The sequence below is a fragment of the Budorcas taxicolor genome, chromosome 5 (assembly GCF_023091745.1).
Source record: "Budorcas taxicolor isolate Tak-1 chromosome 5, Takin1.1, whole genome shotgun sequence".
Lineage (NCBI taxonomy): Eukaryota > Metazoa > Chordata > Mammalia > Artiodactyla > Bovidae > Budorcas > Budorcas taxicolor.
The window spans coordinates 72,710,197-72,738,050 of NC_068914.1; the positions used below are offsets into that span (position 1 = coordinate 72,710,197).

The 27,854-nt window shown below is 55.4% G+C and overlaps 2 protein-coding genes across 2 annotated transcripts in view; both read right to left on the reverse strand.

The window, feature by feature from the left end:
* Positions 1-6,266: 6,266 nt before the first annotated feature.
* TAMALIN (trafficking regulator and scaffold protein tamalin) lies at positions 6,267-13,961 on the reverse strand. Its single transcript, XM_052640497.1, has 8 exons — positions 13,666-13,961; positions 11,562-11,611; positions 9,914-9,968; positions 9,707-9,809; positions 8,494-8,587; positions 8,329-8,395; positions 7,904-7,970; positions 6,267-7,455 (listed from the first exon to the last, which is right to left on the reverse strand). Exons 1-8 carry the CDS (start codon positions 13,915-13,917, stop codon positions 6,962-6,964), a joined length of 1,182 nt encoding a protein of 393 aa, XP_052496457.1. The 5' UTR covers positions 13,918-13,961; the 3' UTR covers positions 6,267-6,961.
* A 10,251-nt stretch (positions 13,962-24,212) lies between these two features.
* ACVR1B (activin A receptor type 1B) overlaps positions 24,213-27,854 on the reverse strand; it is a 32,116-nt gene continuing 28,474 nt past the window's right edge. The window contains exons 8-9 of the mRNA XM_052641337.1: positions 26,814-26,944; positions 24,213-25,399 (exon numbers count right to left, since the gene is read on the reverse strand). Of these exons, the coding sequence (XP_052497297.1) occupies positions 25,274-25,399; positions 26,814-26,944 (257 nt within the window). The 3' untranslated portion in view covers positions 24,213-25,273. The remainder of the gene's footprint in view (positions 25,400-26,813; positions 26,945-27,854) is intronic.

Consider the following 27,854-nt stretch of genomic DNA (forward strand, 5'->3'; position numbering starts at 1 on the left):
CCTAGATGTTCATTAGAAGGACTGATGCTGAAGCTGAAACTCCAGTACTTTGGCCACCTGATGCGAAGAATTGACTCATTGGAACAGACCCTGATGCTGGGAAAGACTGAGGGTAGGAGAAGAATGGGACAACAGAGGATGAGATGGTTAGACGGCATCACCGACTCAATGGACGTGAGTCTGAGTGAACTCCGGGAGTTGGATGGACAGGGAGGCCTGGAGTGCTGCAGTTCATGGGGTCACAAAGAGTTGGACTTGACTGATCGACTGAACTGAACTGAACTGATATATTTGTTATATAAATATATAGTATGCGTGCATGCATGCTAAGTCACTTCAGTCGTATTTGATTCTTTGTGACCCTGTGGACTGCAGCCCTCCAGGCTCCTCTGTCCATGGAATTTTCCAGGCAAGAGTACTGGAGTGGGTTGCCATGACTTGCTCCAGGGAATCTTCCCCACCCAGAGATCCAACCTGCATCTCCTGCAGCTACTGCATTGCAGACGGATTCTTTCCCCCTGAGCCACCAGGGAAGCCCAAAATATACTATATATAATAAATGTATTTAATGCAGATGTGACCATATATATATCATTTTTTGAAAAGACTGAAAAGCAATGCATCAAAATGTGGTGACTCCAAGGGATGAACTAAGCCACTCCTTCCAGAAGGCGGGAGAGGACACCCTTAGCTTTAACAACAACCACACCTCATCTTCAGATGCTCGCTTTCAGTTTACCAAGTGTCTTCTTTCACAGTCCCACGTTTGGACTTCACGACTGCTATTTCACAGGGAAGGAAGCCAAGTCCCAGGGAGGCCGCGACTCTGCCTCAGACAGAATGTAACAGAGCTGGATCCAGGACCGACATCTGCATAGTTGGAGTCCTGCAAGGGTCAGGTCAAGGAAAGGAGAGAGATGGCAGAGAAGTCAAGGAAGGTCCAAAACCAGGTGGGCTAACGGGCAATGGAAGGACCCGGCGACGGAGGCGAAGCAATTCCCTGATCTGCCCAGCAGAGGGCGACGCCGCCCCAAACTCCGCAAACCTCCCAGGCCACGCCCCTCCCGGACAGCCCCTCCCCAGATCCAGGGAGCCGGGAGGTGCGCATGGGGCGCCTTCCCTCGATTCTAAAGGGTCCGCGGGCCTTGGGGTTGGAGAGGCGGCGGGTGCCAGTGGGGCAAGGAATGAGGGGAGGACACGCAGGAGAGGTTGTCGGGGAGAGGGGGATGGTGTGGGCATCTGCGATGAGGTCAAAGGTGCTGGGGAGCCACGCGCCGCGGCGGAGCGAGGGTGGGCGTGGGCGGGGGACAGGGTGGAGCGTGTCTGTGGGACTTCCTGAGGCGGCAAGATTTGCTGCTCCGGGGAGGCGGTTACTCACTCAGGCTTGGCCACCTGCTTCCCTCCCAGCTCCCAGCCAAACGCAAACCAGAATCCCCATCTCCACCCCCACTTCAGCTAATGGCGGCTGCACCCCCAAGGCTGGGACCTGCCTCCGCAACTCAGCCCTCAGCCTCTCAGCTTCAGGGTGGAAGTGCCCGGCTGACTCCAGTTCGGCACCAAAAATGGCATTCCAGCCCCACCCATTGCAACCAAGCCCAGAACTTGAAGGTCGGCTTTCCTGCGCCCCCAGCACTACCCCTAGTCTCACCTCCCGCTGCTGACCCCGCATTCTGGTCTAGACATGAACCCCAGGTCGGTCCCCCACCTCCGGTCCGCTCCCCTGCCCCCTGAGCATTAGCTACACCCAGTCAGCCAGCAGGTCCTGGATACCTGTGTTGTGTCCCTATGCCCCACTCCAGCCAAGGTGGGGACATAGATGTGTCCAATGGGTTCCCCTTGCTCTCCAAGCAAGGGGAACAGCTATCTTACACCACCAAACTTACACCATGAAGTGGAAGGTGGGAGGCCCAGGTCCTCAGCTCCCGGAGGATGACACAGATGACAGGACCTCAGGCCCCTGAGTTCAGTGTTTGGAGTGCCCTGCAGAGAGGGTAAATTGGTTGAAATCAGTGGAGCTGGATGACATAGATTCTGAATTCATTGTTCGTTCGTTTAGACATATCTGCCTCCAGTGTTGTTGGAATGCCTGCTCAGTGCCAGGCCCAGCAAGGGTGTGGGAGAGCGTCAGATGGTTTGCGAGGTTCAAGGAGGGTCCGCTTTGTAAGAGCATGAGGGCAAAGCTGAGCAGGTGGGCTCTAAGGTGGAGAGCTGCCTTCAGGGCATCTTAACTGGGAGGAGAACCCTACCTCTGCCCCATTGCCTTTGGGGAGCTCTGGGCTGAGAGGTGCAGTGTTCTGAGGTCACCACCAGGGGTCAGGCACACTTGCTCTGTTCTCCAGCGTCTGTCTCATCTATTTTCTTCTATGAGGAACCTTCCTGGTCCCTTGTCTTTTCTCTCTCACTTCTCTTGATCCATCACTCCCTCCTTTAGGTCATCCCCTCCAGCCTTCAGTGCAGGACCAGGCAGCCTCCCAGCGTGACAGCCTGACATTTTTCTCGACCCTCGAAGAGTCCCACAGCCTGTCTCACTTCCCCAGGTTCATGAGTGAGTAATGAACTGGTGAGAAGAAGGTGTCATCTACTGTCTCACCTTTCCCCTCCTGCTCAAGTTCAGCTCAAGTTCTCTGGTTTTGTCTCCAGAGAAAACAGGAGTGTTTATGGGTTCCCTCCTTCTGACAGTTTTTCTTATGTCTGTCCGCAAAGCTATTCTCTAAGCCCCAGTTCCTTTTGTGACTCCTAGAACCCAGTCCCTAGAGCCCCTCTGACCCCCTTACTCTAGGACAGCACCCAAATCTATGGAACCTTGATCCTGTAGTCCTGATCTCCTCCGCCCTTTGCTGTCTGGCACACCTCAGCTCCTGCTCTCTCGGATTCCACCTTTCGTTTGCCCTCCATGCTCCCACCTTGCTCCCCACAAGTGAGTCCCACAGCTCTGGAGGTTCAATTTCTCAGAACGGTTCCTTGCCACCTTGACCCTGCCCTCACACTCCTTCCTCCAGAAAACATCCCTCTCCCCAGTCTAGGCTCGAGAGACAGATGGATCTGAGAGAATGCAGGCTCAGGCAGGTACCAGCTGGGCTATGTTATCCTCTCTAATCCTCAGTTTTCTTCATCTGGAGAATGGGCTGTCACATAGGCTGTGAGGCCTGAGTAAGGTGATGGATGTGGACATGCTTAGCATCCCTAGGCGATGCTCTGGAAGACAGACTCCTGGCCTTTCCTTCAGGACCGCTGACACCCCCACTGTCCCCAGCTCCAGCCTGTTGGCAGGGACCTGCCCTTGTCTCTGCACACTGGATGCTTCTGCTCCCCCTACCACCCCTGGGCAGAGCTCTGGCCTGGGAAGAGGGGGATGAACCAGGAGACTTAGGCCACACAGCCCCCATACTGAGGGGGTGGGGCAGATGAGGGCTCTGTGAGGACCTCAGATCAAAACTCCATCTGCAAGGCTGTGTCCTCAGGCTACCATGCAGGAGGCCTGGAGTGGCATCCACTCTTCCTCCTTGGAGTTATTAGGGGCCCTCCTGGCCTGGGGAGGAGGGGCTCCTGCAGAGTCCCCTGAGGCTTTGAGAGGACCAGAAGGCTGGTGGGAGGTAAAGGAGGGGAGGCAGGGCAGGGGGGATACCGGCCACACAGTATTCCTAGTCTCTTCTCCTTTCCCATCCACCCCCACCCCTCCACCAAACACGATCCCTGGGTTAATTTTTAGCATCGCAGCTCGCACATTAGTCACTCCCTGTCACCCACCTACACGGCAGGAGGCTGCTGTGCTGGCATCGTCATGCCATCAGCTGAGAGGTGGGATCCAGCCCCGCCCTGGGCACCTCCTCAGCCTCCTCAGGGTGCACACGGCCAGCCAGGAGCCCCCTTCGGCCTGGGTGAGGGGGACTGACATCACTGCCAACACTAGCTGCCGGGTGGGGGAGGGGGGAGCAGGCTGGTAGGAGAGGGGCTGGGAATCTGTTCTGGGAGGAGAAAGTCAGGGAGGCCTTGGCAGCCCCCCAACACCAGGAAGGTGCTAGGCGATGCCCAGGCAGCTGGGCTCCTGGCAGCCTGGGGCTCTGGGAACAAAGGTGTGAGAGGGCCCCTCCCCTAGACCTGAGCCCCTGGGAGCGGCTGTTTGTCATCACAGCAGAGCAGCTGTTCAAACAGGGAGCTTGGGGAAGCTCCATTTTCTTAATCAAATGTCCTCCCTCCCCAGGACCAGGGAGAGCGGAGTAGTCAGGAGCAGGTGCCCCTGGCTGGAGCCAACACCCAGCCCCAAAGGGATTTGGTGAAAGGGGTCCAGAGATGCCAGCTACAGATGGCGCAGGGGAGGGGCCTCCCCACCCCACCCTCCAGGACTGAAAGGTGCAGAGGTGGTGGTCACCCCTGTGCAGGGTTGGTCCCGAGGGGACGTTCTCGTGTACTGAGCAGCTGCTGTGTGCCAGGCTGTGTTAGGCCCTGAAGGTACAGTGTAACACAGTTGAGTTTTCCTGCCTTAGAAAGTCAAAAGGCAGATACAATGGACGTCAGTATAATTACCAACTGAGAGTAGGTGCTATAAAGAAAAAAAAAAATAGAGGTCTCAAGATAAATAATAATGGGGACAGGGAACTACTTTCAATCAGATCAGGGAAATCTCTTCTCCTCAAGGAGGTGATATTTAAGAGATCTGAAGTTGGAGGCATCAATCCTGCAAAGACTCTTCCAGGCAGAGGGAAGAGTATGGGCAAAGGCCAGAGGCAGGAAAGAGCTTGGCATATTTGAGAATAGAACCAGAAAGAGCAGTATGGCTTAAATATGATAAGTGACATAGAGGGAGAAACAATTGGAGCTTGAAAGGGCCCAGTTCCACAAGAGCAGGGCATCCCAGTACAGTTGCAGAGGTTGTGCACTGCACAGAGGCTCACAGTTGCCAAACCGTTTGGCCTGTGTGGCTGCTGTCAACCCACAGGAAGGGATGCCTTTTCCTAATTTGTCTTCCCAGAGGGACAACATGTTATGGAGTTTGGGTTTTGGACAACATGATAAAGAGTTTGGATTTTTTTTTTTTTAATTCCAGGGAAAGCCATAATGGGTTTTAAGCAGAGAAGGGTTGTGACCCAATTTCCTTTTTGGAAACATCACCCCAACTGCTGTGTAAAGCGATGGTCCAAGGGTAAGAGAGGAAGCAGGGAGCCCCTTCAGGAAGCAAGTGCCGCAGTGCAGGAAGGAGAGTATAGGAGGTGGCCTGCCTGGGGGAGGGTGCCACTAGACCTCTCAAGGGCACCCCTTATATGACAGTTGCTGCCAGGGAGGAACACTAACACAGGAGTCTCGAGTCTTGGGCCCTACTTTGCCATTTACTTGTGACCCCTAGACAGCGCACTTGCTCGGGGTCACCTCAAAGAAGGTGGTGACCACCTTTCACAGACGCTTTGAGCACACACTGTGTTTGTTTATTGAGATTCTATTATGTGCTCGTGTTGTTCATGAAATAAAGCAGTGAGTAAGACAGGAGAGGCCCCAGAGTCCTGCTCTCAAGAGTGTTCATCCTATGGGAAAGGGAGCCAGGCAAAAACCCAAACCCATCCTAGTCAAGACAGTTTCAGAAGAGGATGAGTAATATGATACAAACCAAACAAGGCTCAGCCATATTTTAGACCAAATGGGAGGGCCCTGGGGAGGCCATGCTGATACCAAAGGAGCCAACTGTGGGCAGAGCAAGTGCAGAGACACTGAGGGCGGGACACCTGAAGTGCACCATGGGCAAGGGGGCGAGAGCAGGGAGCGAGAGAGGAGAGGAAGAAGAGGAGGCAGCCAGGGGCCAGATGCGCCTGCGTAGGGATTAGCCTCTTATCCTGGGAGTGACGGGACACCTTTGAGGAGTTCTAGAACGAGTGACCCGTGATTTGGCCTGTCACAGGCTGGGTGGATGATGGCTAGGGACTCCTATGCAGGAGGCTCCAGATTCCTAGGAGAGAGCATGCCAAACAGTTGTTTATGCAAGGCTAGGTTTAGAGGAACTTCGACCCCACCTGCTGTGGTATTTGGGGAGGGGGGGTTCCAGATGCATTAAACAAGAGGCCCAAGTTCTGAAGCAGTGTGGGTACTCTAGTTCAGGCCCATACATGTAAGTCAATCCCCTAGTCTATTTCCCTGGCCGCAGGCTCCAAGCAAATAAGATGTAAAATATAGTGTGTGTATGTGTTGAGGGGCGGAGTGGTGGAGTCAAGAGCTTGCCGGAGCCCAATCCTCCCCCTCAGGCAGTCACCACACTGACACAGATGCAAAAAACCGTCCATTTTATAGTTTGTGGTTCAGAAGCAACAATATGCAAAACGGTGGAAGAGGCTGCACTGCCCTCACCCCACCCGGGGGTGCCCATTCCTATCTCCCAAGGGCAGAGGACCCAGGACCCCTGCCCAGTAGGACCCCACTTAGTTAAGGGCCCCTAGGGGGCCAAGCCCTTAAGGGTCAAGGCTGAGAGGGAGGGAGACCAGCACCTTGGGCCCCCTCAGGCGCCCACTGGATAACTGGAACTGTGTCTGTGTGGGGTGGGTAGGGGAACGACCCCGGCGGAGGCCATTTCTCCCCATGGCCAAGGGCGGGGAGCAAGTAAAGCTGAGGAGAGGGCTTCGTGGGACAGGGTCCCCCCACCTAGAGGTGGAGTTTTCCTGGACACCCCACAAGGCACTGCTGACCCAGATGCAGGATGGCACGTCCCATTTTTGGCCCCCGAACCTCTCCCAACCCCGAACTCTCCGGTTCTCCTGTGCCCATCTCCCACTGTAGTCTGGGGGAGCGCGCGTAAAGAGGCCTGGGGCTGGGTTCACCACTCTGCAGAGACTAGCCAGGACCAGTTGGGGTTGCCAAGGACCCTCTCCTGCTACTCCGGGCTCTTGGGGTCCCCGTGGCGGCCAAGCGACCGCCCCCGCCCGCTTTTTGCACTGCTGGAAAGAATAAATAAATAAATACGTTCCCCTGCCCGCCCCCGCCCCTACAGCTGGCTCTCCTCCTCCTCCAGGGAGCGATTGAGTCCGGGGATGAACTTGAGCAGCCGCCGGCGGAAGCTGCGGTACTTGGTTTTGCGCAGGCCGGGGCCGCACAGGGCCTGCTCGCGAGCCTCAGTCCAGAGCGCGCCCGGCGCACCGCCGCCGCCGCCCCCGGGGCCCGCGCACCGCACGCTGGCGCTGCGGCTCAGCATCGCTCGGGACCCCGGGGCCGGAGCGTCGGCCGCGCCCGGTCCCGGCAGGCGCGCGAGGGGCGGCGGCGGCGGCGGGGGCGCAGGCGGCTCAGCGCCCCCGAAGAAGCACGTGTGGTAGACCGCATCTTCCGAGTCGCCCCCGGTCCGCCGCGCTCCCCCGCGGGAGCCTCCCGGGGCGGCCAGCAGAGGCCCGAAGGGCAGCGAGCCCGGGAGCAGGCCCGCGCCGTACAGGCAGGAGCGCACCGACTCCAGCGTGTCATAGATACTCGGGTCCTTCACCACGAGACCTGGGGGCAGAAGACACGGGGCGGGGGGGGGGGGGGGGGGGGGGGGGGCAGGCGTCAGAGGACCTTTGCTCCTTCCTGATGACCATCAGTGTGGCCCTTGGGCAAGTCAAAACGTTGAACCCTACTTCCCCAGTGTGTAAAACACAAACTATACACTCGGATCCTTCTGAGGGTCCTTATGACACAAGTCACAAAAGGGGCCTGAAACAAGCTCTTGGAGCCTTGGTGTTCCCACCTGTAAAATGAGATAGTTCTGTGTAGTACTTTCCTTCAGGGCACTACTGTGAGAATGAAAATTTGTGGGCATCAGCCCAGGGCAGCATTGTACCCAGAGTAGTAGTTCAGCACAACTTGGAGGGGGAAGTAAGCGACTAGTTCCTAGGGGGAAGCAGGTGTGGGGGTAGAGGCAGGGGGCACAAGTGACCCTTCCCAACACTGAGCTACTCACCATGCACCAGCCGCTGCTCCTGCACCATCAGGGACCTGTATTCTCCCCACTTCTCATACAGGGTTTGCTGCAAGAGACACACCCACCTCACTGTCAGGAGTCAGCAAGAACCTAACCAGCGTGGCTACAGACTGAGGGATCCGGGAGTACAGAAGAAACCTTAAGGTTAAAAGGAGGTTCAGGCAGATAAACGACCCCCCAAAAAGAGTAGGAGGACTTCTCTGGTGGCTCAGTGATTAAGACTCTTGTGTTCCCAGAGAGGGAACTAAGCCTCCCATGCCATAACTAAAGATCCTGCATGCCACAGTGAATATCCCACATGCCACAACTAAGACCCAGCACAACCCACCCCCCCCCCCACCAAAAAAAACCAGTAGGGCCTGCAGGGGCAGGGGTTTGGCTGGATGGTTTCCAGGCTGCTTTACCTTCAGGTACTGTAGACGAGCCTCCAGTTCTGCCTTCCTAATTGATGTCCCGTACAGAGTTTCCAGTCTGAGGAGATAGGGGAATCAAAGGATGAGTGGGCCCACAGGGTGGGGAAGAAAGGCTGCGCTCAGGAATCCCCTAGGGACCACAGCACCTGGATGTACCTGAGAACGTTGCCAGATGCCTTAATGATGTCGACAATCTCCCGATGTCGGATGCCTTCCACGTTCAGGCCGTTGACGCTGGCAATGGTATCCCCTGCCAGGCAGAGAGGGAATGAGCGTTTGCTCCATGGGGCATGCGGAAGAATTTCAGTCCCCTACCTTCACCACAAAGGGTAGGGGTAATAACCCTACAGAACTCTCCTGAGCTCCCTACCCCCACTCATGGTTCTGGGGCGATCTTGTGCAGACCTGGCACCTTAGCATAGCGGCCAGGGCCCTCAAACATCCACATCCTCATCCTCATCTCACTCTCAGGAAACTCTGTCCCCAAAGGCTGAGCCCTCCCAGCAAGCCTGGGCTTCCCCCAGAGCTGGTTATTTTGGTCCAGTCCACAGGCTGTCACCAGCGAACCCCAGCTGAGACAGGAAGGCAGGAGGGTGAGGAGCACCACACCGCGAACTTTAACACTGGCCCCCAAGCTTGAGGCCTCAACCTCTGACACCCTAGGCTGCTGCAGAGCCTCCTGACCTCCAGCGGAGCAGACCACCCTCTCTTAGGACCCACTGCCCAATTGGAAAAGGAGATGTGGGCCCCTGTGGTGGCTACCATGGGGATGTGAAACTACCTTGCAAAGTTGCAGTGTACCACTTAGCTACCAGAGGCTGCTGGTGAATGGGGCGAGAGATGAGGACTTCAGGAAGAAAACAGGGATAGAATTGGGGGGGTCCAGTTCATGCAGTCTCAGGCTGCCCCTTCCTGGGACTTGGGGCTCTAGATTTGGCCAGTCCCAAAGGTCTCCTGGCAGCACCATGTCCTTGTTAGAGGAAGTATCACAGGTACTCCAGCATTGGGCCAGGTTGGGAACACGATGGACTTGCTCTCTCCCCGACTCCTGCCCATGCTGGGTTGCCAGATCGCCAGGAGGAGGCAGAATAGCCGTGGCAACATCTGCCATTTACCAGGCAGGCCCTGGCTTTGTGCCCAGGAAAGCCCCTCACCACACTGATATGAGGACATGTTACTGCCCCCAGTATGCAGATGAGAATATTCAAGATCATATAGTAAATGCTATATTTGCCTTGATCCAACTCATTCTTCTTTCTGGCCTTCTCAAAATAGGAGGAGGAAGGGGAACTGATTGGATTTCTGGCCCCCTCTGCTTGGGAGGTCATACTCCCTTCCCAGAGCCCCGTGTCCTGGGCTCAGGCCCCACCTGGTGTGAGCCCCGCCAGCTGGGCAGGGCTGGATTCATGAACCCGGCAGACAAAGGTCACCATCTCCACGCGCTGTTCCTCTCGGTGGTGAAGGCCATAAGTCTGTAACAGGCAAGGGGACCCTCAGCCCAGGAGCGGAGCAGGATCCATTCATCCCTCAGACCGCCTCCCAACCCTTCCCTCCCTCTGCACCCAGCTTCTCCCACCTGGAGCTCAAAGCCAAAGGTCTGGTTCTCCTCCTTCTCCAAAGTCAGCACTTTCCTGCAGAAGACACAGGGCCCATCTCATCAAGTCCGTCAGGATTAAAGAGGAGCCTGGTGGGCCCATAGTGTGGCCCTCTGCTAATGCTGGAGTCTACTCTGGAACATCCAGGCAGGGCTCACAGTCTCCAGTGACAAGCCATACTCATCCCCGGCTGTCAGAATGTCCTTCCCCATACTGAAATCAGCTTCATCAAGCCACACAAAATCAGTCCCCTCGAGTGGGGGACACACTGCAATGGCCAGCCCCCAGGGCCAGTTGAACTAGCTGAGTTTTTCGGCCACACTCCCAGCTTCCTAGTGAGCCCCAGAATACTACTGACTGACTAGCTGAGGCCCCCAGTTCGGCCCCAGCCTGGAGCGCTGTCTGCTCCAGAGCCTTGGGGAGAGGGCTGGCCCCACCCCCAGAGGCCAGTCACGAGGCTCAGCCCGGACCCCAGCCGCCCCTCCCAGCTGCGGTGAGGCCAGCCCACCAGATGTGAGGGCTGGGGGGAGGGGAGACTCGAGGCCGCCCCTTCCCGCACTGAAGGCCTGCCCACTGGACACAATGGTCTGGAGCTGCTCCAGATCTTCGCCTGCTGGGGGAGCCCAGAGTTTCCTCTGCCCACTCCCACCCCCTTCCTTCCCGCTCGGCCACAAGCCGAGCTGAAGCAGCCTCAAAGTCCCCTTCAAGCCTCTCGGCCTCAGCAAGGCCCTGGAGACCCAGGCCTCTCAGTGCCCAGCCTTACCCACATACCCCCCCCCCCCCCCCAAATGCTGATCGGCAACTCCCTACCCCAGCGCGAGCTCCTCCCTGCTTTGCAGGCAGGCCTTTCCCCCTCTGTGTGTATTTGGGCCGGGGTGGGGGTGGGGGCAGGGTGACTGATTACTCCAGTGCTCTCTGGTTTTCTAAAAGGGTTGGCAAAGTTTTTCTGCAAAGGGTCAGATGGTAAATATTTCAGCCTTTCTTTTCGAGACCTGAATTATTTGACAGTCTCTGTCTTATATTGTTCTTTGTCTTTATTTTTACAACCCTTGAGAAATATCAAAACAACTCTCAGCTCAAGGCCAATCTGGCCAGCAGGCCATAGTCTGCTGATCCATTTTAGAAACCAGGCTCACATCAGGATGGGACACAGGCAGAGCAGGGCTAGTCCTTCTGCCCTCACCCCAGGCCCTTCCTTAGAGCCCACCACCGATGGGACTAGCAGAGCACTGAGGTTTTGGGTGCAGGGCCAGACGGTCGAGTAGCCGGATGCAGCTTGCCATGGTTTGGGCCTTCAAGGTTTGCTCGGCTGGGAAGGCCCAGGGGAGCTCCCCAAACTCCTCCTGCTTCCCCCTTCCCAGATCCAGATTTCTCCAGGGAGGGGTGACTGGCAGGGACTGGGGGTGGTTTAAGGAGCACCTGATGACTCAAAAGTCCCTCCCTCCTTCCTCTGCCACCCCCTTCACACAGCCCACACCCCCACCTGCCCCTCATTCCTGGTGAGGGCACCGTGCTGAAAGGGTGGGAGCACAACTCCCCCTGGGTGGGCTGAGATGCTGTGTCGTGCTGCCCCCTCCCCAGCACCTCATCCTTTGGGCCAGGGCAGAGGCGGGGGTAATGGTGACTCACCGCTGCTGTTCAGGACTCTGGCTGAGGTTCTTCCAGCGGAATCCTGAGCCCTGGGTGGGAAGGAGAGTCAGGAAGAAGCAGGTGAGAGGGAGGTGTCCTGGAGCAGAGGCTGAGAGCCCTCCTTTGGGGGGTTCCTCACCTGGGCTCAAGTCCTAGACCCAGCATCTATCTTCCTGTTGCCTATCTGTCCTGTTCCAGCTCCACACCTGCTCCTCTGATGCTGGGGTAACTAACCTAGAGTGCCACCATCAGTATCACTCCACTGTTTTCTCCCTAAAGTTTATCCCCACAACTGGCACCTCGGGAACACAATTTCCTGGGCTCCAGATGCATGAACCTCTAAGTCCTGTCCTGGTTCCTAGTCTGGAGGGGGTGAGGGTTTTTATGACTCTAAGTAGAATAGCCTCTGTCCCCAGGGTGCATGTTTGAAGGGGCTCGGCACCCTAGACCCCAAAAGGGGAAGCAGGGGCTCTTCCTAGATATTATTCAGAGAAGGGCAGGGGCCCCCAAGACATTTCAGAGCCCCCAAGGCCAGTCACATCTCTCCTAATTTCTCAGTCACAGAGAGTGGCTTGCAGGAGCTGGAGTCAGGGGCCCGGGTCTAGAGGGCTGGAATATCAGCTTAAGCATGGAAAGGCAGGGGATAGAGGGGCCAAGCCCCCTCCCTCAAACTATGGAGTCCAGCTGCAGGTGGCCAGCTGTGCCCAGCTCCACCTGGGTCTCTCAGCATTGTGATACATGTTGTTGCTTTCTAGGACAAAACAAAAACTTAGATCTCAGACTTGTTAAGTCTCACTACACTCAAGGTGAGAGATGGGGAGGTTTTGTTATTGTTTGGTTGGTTTCATTTGCTTTTTGGTACGAGGGATGACAGAGCTGAGGGACCCCTTACCTCTTTTGGGTCCTTGAGAAACTAAAGCAGTGTCTCTCCCTCCCTAAATGACTGATGCTTGGAAGAAGCCCAGTTCCAGACCAGCCTTTGTCCCGTGTGCCCCAAACAACCCAGGAGCTTCCTGGTCAGTGCACTAGTTAACTCTCTCCCCAGGCTACCCCGAGGCCAGGAAGAGAAGGAAGTCCTCCTTCTCTAGAACCTTACAGACGGGCCTCAAGGGTGGGGACAGTTCCCAAACCGGCCAGGGAGGAAGGACTGGGCAGCATAGAGAGACCCCTTTGTCTTTCCAACCGATTTTCATAAAATGCAAATTCTCAACAAGCTGTTCATTGTGTTGGGGGGGAGCCGGGGGCCAAAGGAAGAGGAGGGGGGGTTGAGCTGGGAAAGGCCACCAGTCCCCTCTCCTTAACCTAGGTCTTAAGTTTCCTTTCTGAGCGCTTGGGTCCCCCTCGGGCCAGAGGAAAAGCCCGGCGGAGGGGGAGACTCCGAGGGCGGGCGCGGCCCGCATCCTTCCTGCCCAGCGGGCGCCCTGCGACGCCTCCCACCGCGTCCGGTCGCGGCTGACGTCCAGGGAGCCGTGGCCTCGCGCCCCGCACCTCAGACGCAGGGTGAGGTGGCCGAGCCCAGGAATCCCGGCGCCCCCTCGGAAGGGTGAGCTCTCGGAGTCGGCGGCGCCGCAGGCACTTCCTCGGCGAGAGTCCCACCCCGGGCCCGCCGACTCTCAACTTGGCTGGACTAGCGGCCGGACCCCAGCTCGAGGCCTCTTGCTCCCACGGGAGAAGCCGGGGCGGGGGGATCCTGGGGACCTCAATACTCCTGGACCCGGGGAGGCGGGGCTGGGGCGGGGTGCCGATGGCCAGTTGGGGCGAGGGGAAGGGAACTTGGGGAAGCAGCAGGAAGGAGAGCAGCGAGACGGGGCAGCGGCGCATGGGGAGTGGAGAGCCGCCCAGCTCGCGAGCGGCGTGGAGCCGGAGATGGGGGAATTTGCGCCTTCTGAGCAGAGGGTCGAGGGGATCCAGCAGGATCTGAAGGTGTCCGTGGGGGTCAGAGGGCGGGGGAGGAAGTGGGGGGCTCGGGGACCCCAGGAGTATGGTGTGGGTGGGGATCGGCAGGCATCCATGGGGACTGTGGCGGGTAGCGCGGGTCTTGAGGAAGGGACACCACAGGGTACCGGGGGCCGAGGGGATCCGCGGGAGTTGGGGAGGTACGCACCTTTCGGCGGGGTAGGGTGCCCCCGGACACCGCGAGCGCGCGATACAGCTCGGCGGGGTGGTAGTCCTCCAGCGCCGCGTACAGCTCGTCCCCGGGGGTCCCAGGGCCGGCGGCTGCAGCAGGGGGGCCCGAGGCCGGGGTCGGGGTCGGAGCGGCGGGAGCGGCTTCCGAGTCAGGAGCCCGAGCGGCGGGGTCTGGGGCGGCCGCCGCCTCCTCTTTCTGCTGCAGCTTCCTGAGTCGACGAAGGGTCATGGCTCCGGCGCCCCTCTCTGGCAGCGCTTTCTCCGCGTGGCGGGGCTGGCGGTGGCTCTAGGATGCCAGCCTGGAGGGTGGTGGGTCGCCTCCCTTTATAGGCTCGGGGAGCGGGGCGGGCTGAAGGCGCGGTCGGGGAGGGGCCTCGCAGGGCCTCGCCCCCTGCGCGGTTGGCTCCGCCTCCGGGGCGGAGCCCGCTGCTCCGGAGCCCCGCCCACCACTCCTGAGACTTGCCTAGACCGGGGAAACACTTGGGGACCTCGAGCGACTGGCCCGTAGGGGTAAAAGCTGGCCGCGGAAAGGAGCGGAGATGGGGGGGTGTGCAGGGCATCCCGGGGCGGAGTATGGGTCTCTATGATACCTGAGGGACGGGGAGCCTGTGAAGGGGCTTGTGCACGAGATTTAGCAGTGGAGTGACAGTAAGGAGTCTTTAGAAGGACGTTTGGAGGCCCAGAGTAAGATTTGAGGAGACCCAGGGCGCTGCAGGAGACTTTAGGTTAGGAGAAGGAGGGGTGAGGTCTCTTGGGGGTAGGAAAAAGATGGCCCTGAAGTAACTGTGTAGAAGCCACTAGGGGGTGAAAGGGCCCAGGGTCTCCTCTTTATGTAGCTCCCGGAACAGTTGCGAAGAGCTGCCTCTGCTCCCCAGGTCAAGAGAAAAGGGAAGAGAGGGAAACCCAGAAAGCAGCAGACTTAATTCTGGCCCGTCAGCCTCACCTCCTGATGTTGGGGCTCAGGTAACCTTTCTCCGGCAGACAGACGCTTACTGTAGGGCTGACTCATGGCAGGGCATATGGTGTGCTGAGGGGGTGCTCAGGATTGGGGGTTGGTGCTCAACAATTCTCTGACCCTTCTTGGGGACCCTCCCCCCACCCCCGACCCTTGGCTGTGCTGTCTGCGGCGGCCAGTCTATGAGAGAGGTGGGAATGGCCCAGCCAAAGTCTCTGTCGTCAGTGGTACCTGAATAAGAAGTGAGAGGAGGAAGTGGTAGGTCAGGCCTGGCGTCTGAAGAGTGGCCAGCCACCACACGGCGTCAGCACCGCGAGCTGAGGGCTCCACATCTCGTCTGCCACTAAACAGAAGCCAGGAATGCACTGTCCTCATCTGTCCCCTCCTCCAGTGTTCCCGAGTCTGTGTTATGCCTTTATATTAATAGCTGACATTTATGAGCCATTTACCATGTGCTCTGCACACTGTTCTGTGTGTTACATCCATGAATGAACTTGTTTGGTCTTCATAACAACCCTATGAAACAGATCCCATTATCATCTCTTACGGAGAAGGAAACTGAGGCCCGGAGAGGTTAAGTAACTTGCTCTAGGCCACTCTGTGGCAGAGCTGGTTCGAACCTGGGCAGCCTGCAGAGCCTGCCATCTACCCACTGTGTGATGCAGTCTTCTGCTGTTCTTCATTCACCTTGGGTTGAAGCCCTGCTCCGGGCCAGGTTACAGAGGCTCTTGGTCAGGTAGGGAGTGATGCCCGCGCCAGTGCTGGGTTAGATGCATGGCATGCGGAGCACAGAGGGGCTAGTGACCCAGCAACCCGGGAAGCTTAGCACAGGCTTTCTGTCTCCTGTGCCTCTCAGTCCATGGGTCTGTCTCCGTCTTCTTGCTTCCTAGTCTCCTGACTCTGTTTCCACCACCCCCAGGCCCCTGGGGCCCCAGCCCCTATAGGAGGTGTGGGTGGGAGGGGGTGTTTCTCCACCCTGCAGTGATTACACAAGTCCAGATGGCAGGATGCTTGTTGGGTGGGGGGCAGGGGTGGATTGGGGACGGCCAGGAGCCAAGTACCAGCTCCCTTAGAGCCTTCCTCTGCCTCCTCCCACCTCCCCCCTTGGCACCACCAAGTGGCCATCAGCTGAGGGGCCGAGGGGGAGTTGGTGGGGAAACACGGGACTCTATTGTGAAGCAGTAGGACAGATGGACCCCTGGACCGTCTGCTGCCTGCTCCCGCTCCCGACAGACAGCATCTGTGGTGGGGGTGGGGATGGGGAGGCGAGCGAGCGAAGGCAAGAGAGGCGATGGTGTCTATTCTCTGCACTCCTTGCCTATCTGAAGGGACTCTCAAAAGGGCGTCTTATGAGTGCTTCTGAACTACCACCGCACCGATCCCACAGTGGTTCCTAAGGGATACCTCCTTCCCTAAAACCCGGGGGAGCAGATGCCATGGGTATCCGTGTCTGCAAGCCCTGTTGAGACAGTCCTTCTTCAGACTGACGTGGAGACAGAGCCTTCCCATCAGCATCCAGGCCAGTCTGCCTCTCCGCGACCAAGTGAGAGAACAGCCCCAGAGAGGTGAAACAAGTTTCTGCCTCTTGCCAGGCAGGGCACTCTGGAGAATCCCAGAGTAAAGGTGGGCCCAGAAGATGCCATTTCTGTCACATTCATTGCATGATTTCCTCAAATCCCAGAAGTTCAGAGCCGAAAAGGGCCTTGTGGTCCAGAGTGGACACCAAGCGAACCAAGCCCTCATTCCATGGAGGTGGCAACCTGAAGCAGGGAGGGAAAGATGGCGGCAGAACAAGCATTAGAACCCACAAGGGCCCAGCCCCCTTGGCTCTGGAGACTATTTAATTCAGCTGCTGGTATCTCCGCCTGAGATCTCAGAGATCCATGCCCTCCTCCTCCTCCCAGTATTCCCAGTTCCTCCAGGGAGGCAATGGAGAGCCCAGGAGGCCATACTGTGAGGTGGTGGTGCCCTCTGCTGGCCAAGAATCTCCTGGAGAATCTTCAGATCAATCTGGGAAGGGCTGTCCAGCAGGCGCTAGAGCCCCACTTTAAGGACCCCAGCTCAGAGGTCCTCTTCCACCTGAGGACTGTGTTCAGCTGAGACGCCAAGCTCTGCTTTGGTCACGAAGTTCTGGAGTTTCACACCTGTTAGGAAGCTGTATTTGTGATCTAAGCCTGGCTGCAGGTGACATTCCTCAGGGAGAAGGCAGACAGCCGGTGGGCTTCTTCTGTGCAGGAATCTGCATGAGCCAGACAGTATACCGGGCCCACAAAACTTTGCCTTTTTCAATCCTCCACCACTTCCTTCTGAGCCTGAGTCTCTAGTGTAGCGTCTGCTCCCCTCATCCCATCTTCGACAGCTCCTTAAGGCTGGGGATGGGGGTGGGGGACACACTGCACTCTGTCTGCAGCCTCATACTATGACACCTCCCCACTCCACTCTCCTCCCCAAGGAAGCCTCCTGGTAAAAGCAAAGCCCTGTTGCTCTGGCTCCGCAGACATCTGCACTCAATCTGTACCTTATTCCCGAGCAAGTCCCAGGCTTTCAGAAGAATTTCCCAGGCTTTGCATCCTTTTGTTCCAGCTGTCCTGGCTCCTAGCTCTCAGGGTACACAGGGCTTGGTCTGTGTTGGGGGGCACAGATGCAGGGGCTTGGCTAATGGACGAGGCCTAGGTGAGACCCCTTCTTTGAGACAAGCCCTTTCCCAGACACCTAACCATCAACAGTCCCCTGAGTCCTGTCCTCACCCACCTGCTTAAGCTCTCGGCTGCCATCAGATCCAGGCACTCAGGGCAAGAGCTGCAGAAGCCCAGCCCTCTGGTGTCCGAGTCGATGTCAGGGCTCTCCCGTGGTCATTTCATCCCAGGACTGGGGGCCCTCTCTGGGTGTTGCCACTGCTTCTGAGTGGGAGGTGGGAGGGCGAGGGCTGGGGACTCAGCTGGCTGTCTGGGAAGGAATGGGGCTGGGCCCCGGGTGCAGGACGCTGAGGGAGGCCTGGGCAGCTGGTGGGCAGCTGACTGGGCAGGGAGTGGTTGTTTTCCTTAATGGCTCCTATTTCCCAACTGTTTCCACAGGCTAGTGTCTGTGTGTGGCACTGGGGTTCAGGGAGGCCCAGCAGCAGGGGCGGGGGGTTGGGGGCAGGTCTGGGAACTGGAGCAAGGCGGATATGGCAGTTTGTTTGTGTTGGATACAGTGGCCTCTGAGTCTAGTCCCAGTCAGAGGCCAGGGACCATCTTGCCTCCTAGGTGGGATGCCAAGATATTAGTGTCTCAGGCTTGGACAGGTTAGACTGGCAGAAGGGAGAAAGGATCAGCTCTCTAGTTTTCTTTACAGCATCCACTTACCATTTTTAGGACAGAGGGCATGTATTATTTTATCCTGCCTCATTTCAGACAGGTACAGATAGCTAGGAAAGAAAACGACACCTTTCAGGGCCCCGGACTCCCCACATCTCCTCCCTCTTGGTAAACACAGCTGCTCTGGTGGTCCACCCCTGGCTCCTTCTCCTGGGGACAGCGCTGCACACCAGGCTAAGATTCTCCTGTAGACTCCGAACTGAAGCTGGCTCCTCCTCACTGTCCGCATCTGACCATGCTCCCAGCCTGTGCGTCCTACCCACTGTCCCTGTCCTCCAGCGTTTCTTGCTCTACCACTCCAGTAACTGCCTTCTCAAGCCAGCACCATGTCCTGCCGCAAACACATCACGTGATTCCGCTGCTCAGAACGCGCCGAGGGCTTGGTCCTACATGCAGAACGACAAAGAGGTGTTCACTTATGGGACAACTCCACATAAATATGCTACTGAGAAGAATTTGGAGACCTTGTCGGGACTCAAGAGGGAAAGTGATGGAGACTAGCAGTCTGAGGTGGCTGTCACAGGGAGGTGGTGGCATTGGTGGCCCTCGGGATGCAGTCCTGACTTCTTAGCATATGATAGCTCTAAGAGATTTCCTCTGTGCACCCTGGCTCCCTTGCTCTAGGATATTGAACATTTATGGGTTGTTTTTTACTTACTTACTTTTTGGCTGTGCTGGGTCTTCCTTGCTGTGCCTGGCCTTTCTCTAGTTGCAGCCAGCACGGGTTACTCTTCCTTAAGGTGTGCGGGCTTCTCTTGGTGGGCTTTGTTGCAGAGCACAGGGGCTAGAGCCTGGGTTCAGTAGTTGTGGTGCATAGGCTTAGATGCCCCACGGCATGTGGAATCTTCTGGGACTAGGGATTGAACCTGTGTTCCCTGGACTGGCAGGTGGATTCTTAACCACTGGACCACCAGGGAGGTCCCACCTACAGTTCTTGAATGGTGGTGACACTCTTTTTGACCAAATTTCCTGTCCCCAGTCAGTAGGCCAATGCCAAACCCAAAAGAGATAAGAATCACCTCTCTTGACCCCATCTTCCTGTGTTCCCTGAGTATTGTGTGTCTGCCCTTATCACAGCACTACCTCACTCCATTGTAATTACCTATTAACTAGTCCATCCCATCTGGTGGGGAGCCGCTGGAGAGCTGGCTTTCCGTAGGCACCTCACCTGTGCTTCCACGACGTGTCACACACGGCTCTGTAGTGGGACTTGCTAAAGCCTGCCCTCCTGCTCTCTGTGTAGATCCTCTCCATCTCGAAGGGCAGGGCCCACAGGTTGTTCGCCCTTCTGTTCTGCCTAGTGCTTTACACACTAAGGTTGTTGGACAAATGCTTTTACTTAATGAATTTACAGCCCAGTCCATCCTGTTGTCCCTTAAACTTTCCTATGCCATTATCCTCCATCCTTGACCTCCAAGGACCATTCCCAGGTGGATCCAGAGCTATCTGCCATATTCCTTAAATCTGATCCTGTCTGGCCATGGGATGCCCAACTCCTCTTGGGATCTGATGCCAGGGGTTTGGTCAAAGACCAGTCTGGATGTTACTATGAAGTTATGTTTTAGGTGTGATTGACTCATTGGAAAAGACTTTGATGCTGGGAGGGATTGGGGGCAGGAGGAGAAGGGGACGACAAAGGATGAGTTGGTGATGGACAGCGAGGCCTGGCGTGCTGTGATTCACGGGGTCGCAAAGAGTTGGACACGACTGAGCGACTGAACTGAACTGAACATTTAAATTAATAGACTTGCAATAAAGCAGGTAACCCTCCATAGGGTGGATGGGCTTTACCTAATCAGTCAAAGGGCTTAAAAGATTGTGGTCCCTTGAGGAAAAAGAAATTTTGCCCCCGACTGTCTTCTTTCCTGGCTCTCTAGCCTGTCACCCTGCTCTGTAGATTTCAGACTTGCAGCCTGTCACCCTGCTCTGTAGATTTCAGACTTGCCAGCCCCACAATTGTGTGAATCGATTCCTTTAAATGTCTACCCATCCATGCTATTAGTTTCATTTCTCTGGTGAGCCCTAACAAACCATTCCTGTCTTGATCCAAAGCTTTCCCCAGGCCTTCATTACATGTCCCTCACATGCTCCTGTGTGTCTCTTAAACTTCTCCTATTCTACACCTCATTTTGTTTTGGTTGTATTTAGCATTTTCTCCAGACTGTAGATCAGAAGACATGGTCTGGTGAGAGGATGGCAGGAACAGAAATTTTAAATGTGGGCAATAAAACCCCCAGACATACACCATTCAAATGAATTCCGGTCTCCTGTGTCATGGGCCTTACAAAGGTGAAATGTTAGTAACCTTCAAGGGCACATGAAGAGGTCCCAGTGTGGTTGCCTTTCTGATTTTCAAAATGATGCAAGTTGAACCTGCAGTTCTTAGCCTAGTGGATTTGGGGTCCATAGTTGGCAAGATGACTCACTGCTGATTGATTAGCTTTTGAACTGGGATGAGGTCCACTATAGGCCACTTCACCTTTCCTTTCGACAAACACAAGAATACCTTGCTACTTCCGCAAGGCACTTGCGCCTTTGCTGTTATTTTGTCTATTAAATTCTGGCCAGGATGCAAGGAAAATTTAGTTAGCAGTTGATTTGGGTTACTGGGATGCATGCCAAACTTAAAAGCCAACTTGTATAGGATAGTTGCTTGATTTTCTCCAGCCCAACAGTCTCAGATGACAGGACAATAGAAAACTCTGGGTAACAAATCAGAATTTCAAAATATTGAGAGGCTGGACCTATCGGCAGATTCTACGGTAAAATTTATGGGGTATACACAGAACATCCTGCACTTGAGTTCAAAAATACCGATTTCTCACATACAGGATGGAGGAAGGGGGCTGGATTTTACCCAATCCGCAACATGAGGTGCAGTCCTGGGATGTGACCTGAAGGTGTCAGGCAGTCTGGGATTCTCATCCGTCTATGCTGTCAGTCAATGTCCGGGTGGAGTGCTACGTGCCCTCCACGGCCCCAGGCTCCAGCCAGGTTCTTGGCAAGCAGCCAGCGTGGGGGAAAGACGTGGCGTCATGGAGACAGGATGTGCTGAGGCTGAGGGGCTGCAGGCTCTGGCCAGGCACCGTGGACCCGAGGTCTTTTCCACCCCTGTGAGCTACGTGCGTGGGCAATTTGTCTTCTCTAACCGTCAGTTCCCTAATCCACAGAGGATAACGACCACCTCATGCTATTTGAGGATGAAAGCAGTTCATGTATGTAAGGCCAATTCTGGCACACTGCCTAGCACACAGTAACTAAGTATTTGCTGAATACTAATGGGAGAAGCTCTAAGCTTTGCAAGATTCATGATAACGTAACAGCTGCCTTCAAGTATTTTAAGGGACCTTAAATGGAAAGGAGAATTAGTGCTCTGAACCATCTGCGGAGAGAACTCACAGGGAGGCTGCCCAGTCCTATGTAAGGAAGAGCTGTCCACTGAGCAGATGGCCAGCAGGTGGAGGCTGTGGTCCTGAGTGTCACGGCATGAGGCTACGGCCACTTGGCGGGGATGCTGTGGGGGAGTCAAGCACGTGATGTGCGGTGGACCTCTGGAGTCCCGTCTAAACTTGAGATTCTATGATTTTAGACTTCTTCCTCTTGGATTCCTTGGCCTAGAGATTTTTAAAGACATTCACAGCCACCCCTACACTGAAGACCCCAGAGTAACCACTGTACATTCTCATTTCAAAGTCCCCTAACCCATCCCCAAATTCACATTTCTACTCCAAGTCAGGAGTTCAGTTCAGTTCAGTCGCTCAGTCGTGTCCGACTCTTTGCAACCCCGTGAATCACAGCACGCCAGGCCTCCCTGTCCATCACCAACTCCCGGAGTTCACTCAGACTCACATCCATCGAGTCGGTGATGCCATCCAGCCATCTCATCTTCTGTCATCCCCTTCTCCTCCTGCCCCCAATCCCTCCCAGCATGAGTCTTTTCCAATGAGTCAAGTGGGGAAGCGAAAACTGAAGAGGGCTGAGGCTGCTGTTGAGACTAGGTGGCTTGTGACTTACCAGGATCAAGACCCTCTTTTATATAAAGAGAAAACTGCTAAAAGACAAATACAGACAAAGCCCAAGAGAAGGTGTCGAGTTTGTCCTCCACTCCCTCTCCAGGCCAGGCCCTCCCTCTATGAAATGCAGAGGAACAGCCTCAGGAAGACCCCCTGATGATCCAATCAGGCCCTCTTCTGATATGCACTGCTGCAGCAGATGTTAATGAGCATCATACCCTGGCAAGTGGGAGGGGACGCCTGAAACAGCTGCCCAACTCCCCTGACAAAGGCTGGGCAGCCAGTCGGCCTACAGATGTAAAACAGATGGCACCAGAGAGGCTCTGTGAATAAAACTTTAATAATGTACAGCAGAAATTGGACAGGCTCATTCTTATATTAAAACAAAAGATTTCCTATATTACAACTTATTTACATTTGCATACTGAAGAGGTAAAGTGTCTAAGTGGCTATTTTACAGTCCATTCTAATAAAATGTACAAAAACAAACAGAAGTACCGAGAATGCCGTTCGGGGGCCTTGATGGCAACGTAAGAACGGGCTTGGACTTGGTCTGTGAATCCAAAATCCAGAGGTGCAGGTAGCCCTATGGATCAGGGTTAGCCTCAGGGAGCCAAAACCACAGCTTTAGTTTCTCCCCAACTCTCTAACTCCTAACTCTTGGGTTAAGAGTGGCGGCAGTGGGGCTGGGAGCGTCCCCCCAAAACTGCTCAGTCTCCCCCAGAGGTGGAGGAGGAGTGTGTTGTGAGGGCAGCTGGGCCACCTGGGGAGTGGGCTAGTGGCTTGGGAGTCCCTGGGTCGAGGAGTGTCGGCAGATCCCAGAGGCTGGTTGAGGCAGGGAGTGAGGAGTCTGAGTTCCATCAGCTCCCATAACCCGCCAAGCTCTGCCAGAGGGCAGACAACAAGGGGGAAGTGCGTCAGCAGGGGTAGGGAAAGAAGACCCCCCTAATGACACAATTGGTATTTAAGGGAAATTAGTCAGTAGCCAGTAAATTGGCCCAAAGGGTGAGGGGAAGATCTCCTTTAACACAAGGAAAGCACTACACCGGGAAAATAAATAGGAAGGCCAGGGCACTGGGGAGACGGATGGGAGTGGGGAGAGGGCTCCCCCCCTCCTCCACAAGCTTTGGCAGAGAATCGCTGGGCTAGAGGCAGGGATGCGCTGAGGCTGCACACACACTGTGCCTCCCCTGGGGGGCAGGAAGGGGGCTCTGGATGAACGCAGTGAAGGGGGGTTTCACTGCCCACCACCGGCCTCTTTGGTGGAGGACAGGGGGGGTATCCTCGCCTCCTTAGTGGTCTTGTATAAGAGCAGTCGCTCCAGGCTCAAAAGGCTCAGAACCAACTATGAAAACTTCTGGTCTCGCGAGTCCCACCGTCAGTGCTCCAAGAGCAGGACCCAAGCCTATCTTGTTCACAGCTGCACTTCCCAGCACCCAGCATGGGGCCTGGCACCCAGCTGGCACTCAGCGAGTGTCTGCTGAGTGAGTGCCTGGATGAGAAGGTGCAACCTGTGGGCGACGCACAAAAAGCTAGAGTCCCAGTGCAAAACCCGCTTTGGGTGGGACTGGGCAGGGAGGCAGGGCGCCAGCGAGACCAACCCCCAGGGCAGAGGAGCTCTCGCAGCTGAGTCGGAGGGGGCGGGGAGCAGGCTCAGGTACAAGGACAGATATTTCCAGTGTGATTGAGCTGCGTGCGTCTGATTGAAGCATTTTGTGTGTGTGTGGTTGTTTTTATAGGGATTTCCTTAAAAACAAATGGATTGAGAGGTAATTATCACATAGAGATGGTTTTCCTTTTATAAAAACTTAACAGTATTTAAAAAAAGTTAAAATCCAGACCCTCCCAATAAAATTAAAAAAAAGAAAGAAAGAAAGAAAGAAAACCAAACCACTCCAGTTAAGTTATGGCTTCAAAGTTATTATATACCTAAGATATGCTGACCGAACCACCACCCACAACCGTGCTTCTAGACGTCGTTAAATACTACACTCAGGTTAAATAACAGGTTCAGCTCAGGCTGTTCCCTTTAGTAAAGCCCCTGAAGTGGATGCAAGTCTCACATCTTCCCTCCACCATGATTGGATAACTCAGTAAAAGACCCATGCAGATGCCTCCCTCCCCCCCAGCCTCCCCCGCAGTCCTCATCCCCACTTCCCTTCCCCGCCCTAAACCCACCACCACCGAAAATACACACTGCTGTCTCCAGAATCTGGGATATGAAAGACAGATGTGACATTCCAGTCTGAGTCTCCCCAGGTCTGGGCTGCAAATTCCTCGGCCCCTCCTTGCCGCCACCGAGGATGATGCCCTTAGGCTGGCTCATTTCCCACGGTGGCTGCTGACCACAATACCCCAGGTTTCCGCCGAAATTCCTGCCCTGCCCATCCCACCCTCTTCCCTCACATTTGGACCCAAAAGCCTCGCCTGGCACGGACAACTGGGCCAGCTTTGGTTCCACAGTCTGAAGTGGAGAAGGAGGGCAGGCGACACACGGGCAGGCGGCACAGCCTGCTGGGGAGGGGGTACCACTGTGGAGTGGGGGCTCTGGAAGGAGGGGTGGGGAGGAAGCCCCCCGGGAGGGGCGCCAGGGAAACTAGACGCGGCTCACTACTGAACAGAGGTGCCGGCACGCAGAGACGGCATGACGACCACAGCCCCGACCTGCACATGCACGAGAAGCTCAAGCAGGCAAGTGCGCACCCACAGACACACACGTACACACACACACGTGTAAGGGCGTGGCACAGACCAGGCACAACAGGGACGCACCTCGGCACATGCACACACGGCTGGACAGACAGGCACCAGCAGTCCCTCCACCTGGAGCTGCCAGGAGGGGCCATCCTTCTGGTTCCCGGGGCCACTCGCTGCACTGGGTTGGTCCCGGGGTAAAGCCCTCAGTGCTGCTCAGCACGGGGCCACGCTCAGCTCCTCCTGGGCCGCTTGTCGCCACACCAGGCTCCTCGCCGGGGGCACCGGGCTTTGTGGGACATCCCACGACAGCCGGTCCGGGTCGCGGCATTGAGTTCTCCATGCCATTCGCTCTCAGAGGCTCCATGCCACTAGGAGGTAAATATCAAAGGTGTCTGTGTCTCAAACCCATCGTGGGAGTGAGCGAGTCTCCCGGGCTCTGTCCCTCTGTGGGCCAAACTCCTGGCCACAGAGGGCTGGGCAGAAACGAGAGGTAGGCCTCCATCTGATGCTCGACACGGCCGCTCGGCTGTAGGTCCCGTGGCCTGGCGGCTGTGGGAGGGGCAGCTAGATCTTCACATCCTCCTGCACACTGAGCTGGGAGAGGGTCTTCTTGATGCGCAGCGCAGTCAGGCGGGCTGCGCCGTTGGCGTACCAGCACTCCCGCATCATCTTCCCCATCACCCGTAGCGCCTGCACAGAAACGGTGTCACTGGGGCCTGCCCCGCTGTTGCCTGCCTGATCCCCCACCTGCCCTCCTTCTGACCCTGGGGAAACGCCCACGAGCCCCACTCCTCCTAGGGCTCGCCAGTCCTTGAGGGACAGTCTGGGGAGGGGCCTTCTCCGCAAGCACAGTCCGCCATTCCCCCAAGTCCGGGTGATCTTGAGAGCAAGACCGGCCACAGCCTGTGATCTGAAAACCACTCCTGGAAGGTCTGAGTATCCATGCTTATGATTGTTTACTGATGGCTGTCTCAAAGTAGCACGTGAACCAGGCCCAGCAGGGACACCCCCAGCAGGCGCACGTGCACAGTGGTGACCCCACGTTCACCCGCAGAGACACAGTGGAGGAGGAAGGGGAGGAGGCAGCCCCCGAAAGATGGTCTTGACTGTTAGAGGCAGCAGTTTGCAGCCAGGGCCTGGATGACACGGGCAGCCACGGCGGACAGGTGAGGGGTGGATCTGGAGAGTCATGGGTGGAGGCTACAGAGCTCCCTGACTGCTGCCCCAGGCCAGTGTTTTTGATGCCTTTCAGCACTGGGACCTGTTTTCCCATGCGGAGTCCCAACCCACGAAGAGCCCTGACTGAAGACGGAGTGTGGGGGGCAGCTAGAGACTGGCTCTCTGCTTCCCTCACCCTCTGAAGTGGACAGGCCCTGAGGGGCCAAGGAATACTTTGGAAAATGCTGCTCTGTCATGCAAAGAGGAGGCACCACTGAAATGTGCACTGACTCTGGTCCTCAGTGCAGAGCTGCCCTCTAGTGGTGACATGCCTTAAAGCAGAGCCACCAGTGACAAGGGGGCCCAGGAGCACTAGCCAAGCAAATCCCGCGCCCCCAAAGACTCTAGCACCCCGCAACTCCAGGTTTATTAGCAATCTAGATCATAAATTTGTCCTCGCATCTATCATTTCCACCGAATGTCGTCCCCTTCCCACTTCATCCACCACTAACCCCAAATCCAAACCCTCTGCACCCTCCTCGCTTCCGAGTTTTCAGAAAGCCACCTTCCTCAGACCTGTTTTCTCACTGGGTCCACCTCTCATCTGCTGATCCTCTGCGGATGATGCTTCTGAACTCTCCCATAGAGCTCAGCTCACCCACTATGACTCCAAAGCCGTTTTTCTAGCTGGACAGGTCTAACAGCCCCACTCAGACTTTGTTTTGTCTCTGATCTGTGTCTTGGGACCAAGCCTTCTTCTAGGTTCCAAAGGGGACCCTACAGTGTCCAGGACAATGGCTTAGTATATAACTGCACGTAACAGTAATATAATAACTATTCTTACACAGGTAGTAGCCCTGGGGTTGGCCCCATTTCTGGGAAACCCTTCTCTAAGGTAGAGAAATAGGGCAGATAGAAAAGCACAGGAGACAGGGCAGCGTCCTACCTCGTAACTCTGCCACCAGTTGGGGATGTTGGGACGGAGCTTCTGGTCACATACAACCTTCCGCATCTCCTCAATGGAAGGGTCAGAGGGCACTAGGTCATAATATGGCAGCTGATATTCTTCATGGACTCCTAGGAGAAAAGAAAATATCCACCAGAGTTATCAAAAGAAGGAAGGGATTACTCAAAAGCCAGTGACAATACTCATGTCATGATCAGTAAACCCGGCCTCCCACTAAGAGGAACTAGGGCTCCTTGGAGAGCTTGGTCAACGCTAGGTATGGGACAAGAGACACACAGGATTAGCCAGGAACATCTTTTCCATAACAAAAAGCAAGGAAACTATCAAAGATTACTAAGGTCATGTCAAAAAGTACCACCTTGAAAAGCTCCCAACTGGCCAAAGATGAGAATATTTAAGCATTAGTAAGACTTATAACATCAGTGGAAACAAATATTTTAGATCATCAGTTCATGAGGACACTAAGAAGAAACAAACAAAAACTTCAGTCACCTTTGTGGGATGATAGAGAATAAATTCATTATTTTGAAAAATGGTAAATAAATGGAAAGAATCAAGTGTTTTTCCTGCCTTTCCTTTTCAAATTAAACACCTTTGTAACCAAAGAGACAATAAGGGGAAGTTTCTCTTTAATTAAAAATCTAGCTAATATGAGAAGTTTGACAGAATTGGAATGCTGGCACTTTTCAAGCTCTGATAAATCTGGATTTGGACAATGATCGACGATGGCTGTTATCACAAAAAGAGAAATAACCACCATTATATGTGCCTTAAGTGGGAGGATTTTGGGGGGGGAATGATTCTAATCTTTAGATGTAATTTCCATAGGAAATTCACAGAAACGGTAGAATGTGTAAACTCCATGAACAAGCACTCAGGAAAATCTACATAGGAAAATCTTACAGGATAAAGGACCTGGATTCTCCAACTTTTAAAACTGCAGGAGAAAAAAAAAAACAAATGGAGTGGTAAGCTGTACATCATAAGAGACTTAAGAGGTATGCCAATCAATTGCAGTGG

Bases quoted from the DNA above. Each gene is read 5' to 3' on its own strand.
- TAMALIN (XM_052640497.1), bottom strand. From the start codon at position 13,917: ATGACCCTTCGTCGACTCAGGAAGCTGCAGCAGAAAGAGGAGGCGGCG. The intron at 11,612-13,665 runs GTGCGTACCTCC...CTTCCCACCCAG, and splicing joins GCACCCTACCCCGCCGAAAG to GGCTCAGGATTCCGCTGGAA. The intron at 7,971-8,328 runs GTAAAGCAGCCT...TGTCTCTTGCAG, and splicing joins CTCGTCTACAGTACCTGAAG to CAAACCCTGTATGAGAAGTG.